Source organism: Nicotiana tomentosiformis, chromosome 2 (assembly GCF_000390325.3).
Source record: "Nicotiana tomentosiformis chromosome 2, ASM39032v3, whole genome shotgun sequence".
In the NCBI taxonomy this organism is placed as follows: Eukaryota; Viridiplantae; Streptophyta; class Magnoliopsida; order Solanales; family Solanaceae; genus Nicotiana; species Nicotiana tomentosiformis.
Window position 1 is genome coordinate 68153219 of NC_090813.1, and position 10189 is coordinate 68163407.

The following is a 10189-nucleotide window of genomic DNA, read 5'->3' on the forward strand; positions in this document are numbered from 1 at the left end:
CTTGTTTGACAGGAATTTTAAGTATTTGTATTATTTGTGAAACACACAAAATTTTCTTTCCAAATCAGTTTCAGCATTTCTCAAATTATATATACATATGCAAGTAAAGTAGCCTCTTGAATTAGAGACTTAATTCTGCAGTAACTTCTACAACAGTTGAAGAATCTGTTATAACTGATAAGAAAAGCAATACAAAACTGTTAAGCATACAACTGTTATACATGTAGACATTTTCTTTCGATTTTTTTTTCTTTAATTTGTTAGGGGTAAGATTAGTAGAAGAGAAAATAATATTAGATGAGAAAAATATTTAGTAGGTGATTCAAACCTGGAGCAATAGTTACTGTGCAAGTGCAACCCCTATCTCTATAATTTATATACAGGCATCGGCGGATTTTGAAGGGTTCTGGCAGCTACAACTTATGATTTTCGACTCAACATATAAGCTTATATTGTACTATATGAAAAATAAGAAAATAGAGTTACAGAACCTCCTTATCTAAATTAAAGTTTTTCTATTTGTTCAAAGTGGCCAGTAGTTATAATGTATGATCAAGAGAAAGAACAATGACACACAATCTTGGTATATATGATATAAAAGTATATGTGATACGCTTGGCTACCTTAAATAAAAGCAAGAAATAAGTAAAAGAAGAGAGGTTGGACAAGACTTGATATATGGACTATGGTAGAAAAAGGAAACCAAAGGAGAAAAACAAGGAAGGGAGGATTCTCTTCTTTTTATTGTAAAAACATTAGGTCCCACGACCCACGTGTGTTGATTGAAAACACCATCAAGCTTCAAGGACAATACCCCACGCTACGAAAATAATTTACATGTCTATTGGATTATTGGAGTGATATCAATATTCGATACGGATAAATTTTTGTTGTTGAAAATATATAGCTAAAGTAATTCTTTATCTACCTCTAAAGTCTAAATTAAAGGACTTGATAAGAAAAACGAGTTGCTATTTTTTTACAACAATACTGCTCATGACATATTGCTGGTTTTATTTATGTCTAGTCTTTTGAGTTATCTAATCTTGGGAAGCTGGAATATGAGAGGGCATCAAGAATGAATATAAGAATGAGAAGGGCAAGAGTGTGGTAGAAACATGAAAATAGCAAGACAGAATAAGTAGACAAACGTACAGAATCATCTCTCTCACAAATAAATATAGTTGGATCGCACCTGTGATCAGACATTGTGACGTTTCAATATAAGTACTATTAATAATATCAATGATTCGACTATTGAGGATTAGAGGTTCGTCTTGTAAATTTCTTCATCCATTTTAAGAATGAGAAATATCTCTGTGAGGTATGTAGGTATAAATATCCATCCCTGGTCAAACAACAAATATGATCAAATCATTCAAGATTCCTCTGATAAAAATGACCATTCCCCTCTCCAGTTACTGAATTCTTTCTATGATCTTTGGCTATATATGTAAATTCGACCAATACCATTGAAAATAGATTATGTTCCAGTTTTTCACTTTTTCTTTTCTTTTTTAAATTTTCCCACCCAATTTCAAGTGATTATCAAGACAAATAGTATCGAATTCCCCCATTCAAATTCCTATTTTCCCAAATCTGTAACGATTAGTTTTACCAACAATGAATTTAATTAAGTTAATGTCTGTAGATATTTCTTAAAATGCTAAAAAAATTAAAACGTCAGGGTGCTTAAATCAGTATTTAATGCAAAGATGGAGCCAAGTGAGATGTTATTTGAAAAAAAAATACTGTTGTACTCTTACTAACTTTAAATTAGATGAACAGACCAATTAGCAAAATATATATGAGCTAGGAAGCAGGTAGGATATAGGAATTAGCATATATTATTAATAATATAACAAACTAGTGGAAACACAAAGTCAGGAGACAGTATCTCATGACTGGATTTTTTTGGCACCAATAACAAGCCCTTTTTCATCTAACAATATTTAATAATGAAGCTACCTACTTCAACGGAAGGGTGGGTATCAGCTAGAAGTGTTTATTTGGGAGGAAATTTTTGAGCTAAGGTCATGAGATGGCTTGTGTTTCAACTTTCAACTAGAGATATTTTTGCTGCCAGATGTAAACTAAGAAAACGGTAAAGTTTTGTTCTATTTTGTTCTTTTCTGGTCATCCAAATTTGGTATCAATGCACTAACTCATTAATTCATTAGCCTAAGTGTGAGTTTTCTGAAATTCGTTAGTGTAAAAAAAAAGTTCAGTCGGATGTACAAAGTATTTCACGTTCACACAGAATTCAGAAAAAATTCTCACTTCAAGAGGTGTGACGTAGAAGTCTACTGTAATGTTTGCTTTCACGGTTCGAACCCTACAGAAACAACTTTAATATACCCTTACTCTAATGCCCCCTTCCTGAAATTCGTTAGTGTATTTTGGAAAATATATGAAGGATGTACCTATTTATAGTAGCTAGCCTTCCAAATGATTTTTTTGCATAGAGTTCATTTAAGAGGAACATTAATTTCTATCAAGAATTTGTTTCATTCTCAAAGTTCGAAATCGAAATTTTTGATTAAGGGTGGATGAATCCATCTATTACACCACATTCCTTGTTTATTATATTCTCACATGATTAATTGCTCTTGAAAAGAAAGCAAAGGCAAAGGATCTTTTTATGAATTGGCATAAGAAATAGCCATTAGCTATGTTCTTGAAAGATTTCCCCTTTTAGGATGATAGTGAAACTCTGCTATCCATAAAGATGCTGCCCGGTACAGAGAAGCACTATAATGTTGAACCAGAAAACACTACGTACCTCATGGTTGGACCCATCTCTCTTGGAAAGATTTTCTCGACAAATTTGAGAAATTGCTTCAAACCAATTGACGTTATTACTTGAAAAGAAAAAGAGAAGGAATGTTAGTGTTCAGAGGAAAGTTCCTTAAATTGGCTAATATGAAACAGTATCGACTATTTAATTAGATGTTCGTATTTGTTTGTTTGGACACCTGACATAAAAATAAGCTGACTAATATTTTTCTAAAACCCTACAGAAGATACACACCCAAGCACGCAAACCATAGCGAATGCAATTTTGTTATTATTCCACCGAAATCTCTCTACAACAATAACTAGCATCAGTGGTATACTAGTTGGGATCGATTATATAAATTCTGGTTTCATTTTCACTATTTGAACCCAGTATTAAAATACTCAATAAATTTGTCTTAAGTTGGAATAAGGGATTGTGCAATGCTAGAGATTATCCCGACATTGTAAAAAAGCTAAAAGAGCTCCTACCAAACTCCAAACTTTAAGTAAGTGTCCCAACAGCTAAGGTTTTAATCCCAACTAGTTTGTATTGTTTTTCGGTATATGGATCTTTCTTGTCGTGTGTAATATGTTTTTAGTTAAATATGGGCAGATTTTTGACAGATCGTATTTCAAGACGACTTATTTGCACGTGATTTTGGTTCTACGTTGCTCTTTTTAAACACTTTCAATCGACATGGTTTTACGTCTAAGGATCAGTATATTTAGAGGTCTCCGTCGAATATGACTAAATCACATCTTAAACGATCTTAATTATCTCATTTTATACTTTGTGTACGTGCATCTCATGTACTTTTTGTCGTATATGATCATCTTCTAGCATGTTTAGTCTTGTATCAATACTGACATACCGTATATTGTCTTAATATATATTGGTCTTAGCGATTAAACTCTATTAAGAGGCCGTCTATATAACCCTATACATACCTATTCCAAGAAAGTCTCCTAAGGTAATTAATTGCTTTCTCTATCCTATTTTTTGTGATAGTGTTTGATTGAATATAGAGTTTAAGAAAATAGAAAGATTTTTAAAAATTTCTGGACTAAACGTGACACTATAAGTTATTTTACTAAAGATTAAGAAAAAAAATTAAAGTTAAAAATTATTTGTAAGTAAAATAATATTATTTTTTAGATAAATTGAAAAGAAAATACCCTACGTTTATGCACACTCCAAGAATATAAATTTGGTCCTTCCATTCTCTAAACAACCCTTCGTTTTTTTACCGTATTATAATCATGGCCCTAGTTTTTTTTAATGAAATCTAATTAATTAGCTTAGTATAGCTTACATTAAAAGCAGCCTCAAGAGTACAATGACAAAACGCGTTTACTCAGAATAGATTATACCTAATCAACAATCAAATGATCTCTGGGACCCTCCATTTCAGCCACAAATTAATTGCTAGTAGGTAAAATAATACTCCATCCGTTTCAATTTAGATGATTTACTTGACTTAACATAAAATTTAAGAAAAAAAAAGAATACTTTTGAAACATGTGGTCCTAAAAGCTTAAAGGACAAAAGCTTTGTGGAACCATTATATTTGTATCGCTATAAAAATTTCTCATTAACGATAAAGTGGGTAAAATAAAAAGTTTAAAGTTATATTGTTTTCAAATATAGAAATGTATCATTATATTTGGAATGAACTAATAAGGAAAATGTGTTATTTAAATTGAAATAGAGAGGATAATAACGTTTCATGTAGAACCTTCTACAATTACTCGGATCACGTGTCCTATTTGTATCATAAGAGATATCAACCGTGACAATGAATATTTTTAACTTTTATTGTGAAAGACTTTTTTCAAGACGAACTTCTGTTAAAACACAAGTGGGAATAACATCAAATTTCATCATTTTATAGTGACGAATTTTCGTGTATTTGGAAACTACTACCGCTCCTTATAATGTACCTACATTTATTTCATTATACTTTTGGTGCAAAGGGCATATGCATGAATGCATGTCATGTCTGCAAATACAATCATGTGTGTTTGTCATGGCATGCATAATATCGGCAGAAAAGACTTGCCTCTTTGGGCTTAAATTCCCAAAAACAATTCAGAAACAAGTATTTTGTGATATATCGTAATTTTAAACCTATTTAGGTCAATTCGTGACAAAAGAATGTAATGAGCAATGACATTAATTAACAACCAAATTACTAGCTAGAGTCATCACTGGACATATTGACTATACTTTTACAAAATAGCGATGATTATGGGTTGTGTAAACTTTACAAGTATTTTGTGAACTCATTCTTTTATTGGAGAGCTTTATTAAGTGACTAAATCTTCTAACTTACTTCAATACTATTAATTAAAGTAGCCTGAAATCCAAATTCACAGTTATTTTTGTCCCTATTTACACGTGAAAAGAAGAAGAAATTTTTGAAAGAAAAAGGGGCTATAAGGACTTGTGACAACCTCACTTTCGACATACTAATAATATCCAAAACACTTCCAAATTAAGCCCTATAAGCCCTTTCATAATATTTGAATTTTAAATTTTAAATTGAACTTTGACTAGAAGTTTCGATTTTCAAACAATAACTAAAATGAGATAGTCACAACTTCAATATAGTATTAGAGAATACTCAGTTTTGCGTTTACCGTCACCCACTATTAAAAAGAATTTTCACATACTTAACTCATGAAAAAAGAAGCAGAATTGCATCTGAGGAGAGCGTGTTAATGATATAATTGAGTAAATAAAAATATATTGTCTATAATAACTTAGCTGTTAAATGAGATAATTACACAAATCCAATAAGTATATCAAAATCTCATCGGGAGAAATTTTACTGCAATTTTTATTCAAAATAAAGGAAAATTTTTCTTATGGACGAAATGTGTTTTTTCAGTACAAGGCAAATTGGACCGACTAACAAGTCACGGGTACCAACACTTGTGGTATGGTATTAATTAAAAACTAGAACAATTTGAAAGGATGATGTTACCCTTAATATGTTATATGTTTAGTGAAGATAATATTGTGATTAAAAAAGGAAGAATGAAAATGAAAGAAAGTGAGAGATCAATAAAAATAAAAAAATAAAAAATAAAAGAAAGAACAAAAGCACCTCTAATAAGGGCCCCATGCAATGTCTCCTTAGTGGACTGAAGGATGTGATTTTCATCTTTTTTTCTACACTGCACCCTTCCATTTTTTCTTTCCTTCTAAATTTTCTTACCCAAAAAAACAAATGAATCCTTCAGCTATAGTCATGGCAAAGGAGCTGCCCGAAGGATCGTCACGATCTGGCGGTGAACAGTTGCAAAATCCAGCACCGTTGAGCCGATATGAGTCACAAAAGAGGAGAGACTGGAATACTTTTGGACAGTACTTAAAGAATCAGAGACCACCAGTTCCATTATCACAGTGTAATTGCAACCATGTTCTTGAATTCCTCCGATATCTCGACCAGTTCGGAAAGACTAAGGTTCATTTACATGGTTGTGTGTTTTTCGGACAACCTGATCCGCCTGCTCCTTGTACTTGCCCTCTAAGGCAAGCTTGGGGCAGTCTTGATGCTTTGATAGGTAGACTTAGAGCTGCTTATGAAGAAAATGGAGGCTCACCTGAGAATAATCCATTTGGGAATGGTGCGATTCGCCTTTATTTGAGAGAAGTAAAGGAGTGTCAAGCTAAGGCAAGAGGGATTCCTTATAAGAAGAAGAAGAAAAGGAAGCTTAATAATCCTATTAAGGCTACCATTGGTGCACCTGCTGCTACTGATCAACATAAGAATTTGATGCAAGCAAGCTAAAAGCATCTTGGATATCTCTTCTGATAAATATGGGTAAGTATTTTTCTTTTAACCATCTCATCTTTGCTCCGGAGTCTGGTAAATTATACGATCATTTGGTTAAACCATAAGGACTTACTTCAATTTCATTTGACTCAATCTCTTGATAGAATCTGTATAAAAATATGCTCCTAACCTAACCAATTGAAGAATTTAAGAAATTTGCTTGAGTTTCTACTTGTGTATCAATATATGTTCTTGAAAAAGTTCAAGAAAGCAATACAGTGAAGAAACGAAAAGTAAAATTTTATAGGAATTTTACAAGATTTATAAGTAAAAATGAAATGTTATGATTGCCATGGCTAGGGTAACTATCTTCCATTAGACCTCGGTGTCAAGTTGATTTTCTAACACCAAAATCCCTAAACCATTCCAAAAACCCTGATCTTTGTGGTCATAGCGAAGCAATTGAATTTGAGGACTAGTAGGTATAAGAAAATGTCATCTATTTTATAATATTTGGAGTACTATATAGGGTAAGAATAGTGCATATTCTAGTAAGCTTATAAGAAATCTCTCTCTTATATATTTTCCAAAAAAAAAAACAAAGAATCTCTCTCCTATATATTTCTCCCTTTCTCTCTCTGATATCAGGCAAAAACAGTTTATTAATTTCACTGTTGAATTTGCTTCTCTTAAAATATACTACTATCTGTTTTCAATAGTTCTTGGCCCTTAAAAGATTTGGAAAGATTTTGTGTGCTCATGAACAAACCATGTGATGTTACTATAGTTGGAGTAATTTTGAAGTGGAAAAAAAACTAGGAATGCCTATATAGTCTTCAACCATTAATTTAAATTATATAATTAATAGAATCGCCTGTACATCTCCAACAAGCATATATGTAATGATTACTACAAAAAGTTCCAGACGAATATTATGCTTGCCTTTTGTACGTAGGTTTTAGCAGTCAAGGCCTTTTTTCGTATTATTTGTAGTAAATAGTCACATATGAAGAATATATTTTTGCAAGTACGTGGTCCTTTTGTAGCTTGTTATGTTCCTTCTTAGGAATGTCTCTAGACTTCTTCTTTGGGATTTTAATGATCCTCTCCTGTGAAGAGTATCTGAGATGTTCAAGATATATATGATCTTTTGTAGACTTTGATTCTTTTTGTGTCTGATTTCTAAGTAAACGCCCTAATCACTCCACTTAGCTTGCACTTTCTATTGACTGTTAATCAACGGACACGTGATTAAGCCATAACTTATTGTAGTCTATTTACTTCTCAATGAAGTATTATAAAATTTCGACTGCTATCCGATAGAAAATTTAACCTTAATGCGTACTTTGAAATCCTCAGTCTGCTTGTGCAATAAGATTTATTACGAGTAAGGTTAAACCAAAGGAAAATTGTTCACATGCATAGTTCGTTTGAAGTGCATATCAGCAGATGGCTCAATGATTTAGTTCATGACAAAACTCGAGATGGCTTAAATTTAAGAATTAATCAATAATGCTGGTCAATCAACTTAACATGAAGTAATAATCTTATACACGATTTGATTGTTATCATATCTTTCTGTTGGAACCACAAAAGTCCCCGTTGGTCTACTTCCTGCTAATTGCATCAATATCCCCACACTCATTTGTCAATGTTGACAAGTACTGTATCACCTTCATTATACTTTTGATCATCTAACCATTTTTTTTAAAGGAATTGAGAATGTTCAATTCTTCCAGATTATAATCAAGAGGTAAATGTATTGTTCACTTTTGAATTTTTCTTTTTTTGTTGCTAAGAACAAGCATTTTTTTTTATTGAATTCGCTTTTGAATTCTAATATACAGATAAGGGTCTCTGCCTAAATCCCGCACAAAAGCGGCCTGTTTATGAGAAAAGTACTTGACATGTAGGTGCTCATTGACAAGAATAAACAATTAAGTATTTTTTCCATATTGGTTAGCTTAATATATTGATATCTTGCCTTATGTGTGAGGTGAAAGCTGTGAGTAGATTGAGTAACATTCTATCATGAGGTGAAAATATATTTTCTCTTTTACTTTCTTTTGGTTGTTTCTTATATTACTACTGTTTTTTCTTGATGGGAACCCGATGTTATTGGTATCAAGGAATTGACTTTAGTGCTATATGGCTAAACTTTCTCTCAAAGAGTCATGAAGTATGACTTTCAAGGTCATGTCGATTCTAAGCCATTTGGTGTCTTTTTTTTCCTACTGAGCTATCTTAAGTGTCTATCGAGCAAGGTAGTCTGTTGTTAGAGGGTTTGATTGAGAATGATGGTTATCTTAATTAAGTTATATAGAGTGGCAATATTATAATACACAGTCATCACATTTTAATGTGCTATCGTGATATTTATCATTTTTATCATGTTATCAATTAATGCTTATTACAGAAATTTATTTATAATTATAAGTGACCTGATTGTGCAGATATCTTTTACGCTATCAATATATATAAGTTAAATCTTTTCAAAATTGAGTGAAAATGGGAAGAATGATAATCGTCCGCCTATAACATAGCCTTAATTCTTAAGTCTCATCATTCATTTAGCCCACATATTATCTATTTAGCAACGTATCAAGTTAATATCAGATTTTCTTCATGGAATTTCTGCACCATTATCATTTTAACTTTAGGAAACTTATATATTCTGTTTTCCCTATCATTTTGATGTATCACACAAATAGAGGATTTTGGCAAAACTACTGCATTTTACCGAACGCGTAGCTAGGCCTCTAGCTCATTATAACTTGTTAAATTTAATCGATAGTGTAAAAATATATTCATTAGATTGATGTAAACCACAGGTGCGAGTAAGATTTTATGGTCTTTTGAAACATGTACGGTCCATAAAAAAAAGTTCGATCGAGGGTCATGCAGATTACTGCAAAGACCCAGAGAAACCTTAGAGTAGTATAGCAAACTTATCTCATTATTGAAGCATGCATGCATGTAAGTTAATACTAATTAAACTGGCATGTAGTATGTCATTTCATTTCTTTGATCTCTTATATAGACATATAGATCAGATATTCTTTGCGACCTACGTACCTAGCTAGATTCCATTACATGACTAATTTATATATACAGGCAACCCTAGAGAGCTAGGCTAGAATGACTATCAAACATTGATGCATGTACCATTACTTTTTCACGGATATTTCTACAATCATTCAATTAATGTCAAATTGTTTAAGGTTTTTCTTTTCTTTTCTATTTCCAAGATAATTCTAATTTTTTGCTTACCAAATTCATTGCAGATATAGGGTGGTCGATCACAATCGGATGCATCTTAGATAAGAAGATGTTGCTGCCTGCCAACAAATGTCTACCTGAATACTAGCTAGCTCTAGCTAGCTAGCTAGGTTTTCTTATTAGTAGATTATTAAGTTATATACTGATAAAGTCTTAGTCTTAAATAATTTAGTTAGATAATCAGTTTCTGTCAATGAAAAAAAAGCAGGAATAATTCTCTTTTGGAAAATTGTGAAGGGAGTTTTCCACTGCTTAATTATTGCTGTAAATTGAATTACTTCCCTGCTGCTACACTTGACATCAATTACTGCAGAAGTCATTAATAGTTGGAGTATTTCAGTTTTCTTTCA

The 10189-nt window shown here is 32.0% G+C and overlaps 1 protein-coding gene across 1 annotated transcript; it reads left to right on the forward strand.

Annotated features, from left to right (window-relative positions):
* The first annotated feature begins 5924 nt into the window (after positions 1 to 5924).
* LOC104102529 (protein LIGHT-DEPENDENT SHORT HYPOCOTYLS 10-like) lies at positions 5925 to 10189 on the forward strand. The gene is made up of 2 exons (XM_009610260.4): positions 5925 to 6608; positions 9845 to 10189. Exon 1 carries the CDS (start codon positions 6012 to 6014, stop codon positions 6573 to 6575), a length of 564 nt encoding a protein of 187 aa, XP_009608555.1. The 5' UTR covers positions 5925 to 6011; the 3' UTR covers positions 6576 to 6608; positions 9845 to 10189.

Coding starts and splice junctions, on each gene's coding strand:
- LOC104102529 (XM_009610260.4), top strand. CDS start 6,012: ATGAATCCTTCAGCTATAGTCATGGCAAAGGAGCTGCCCGAAGGATCG.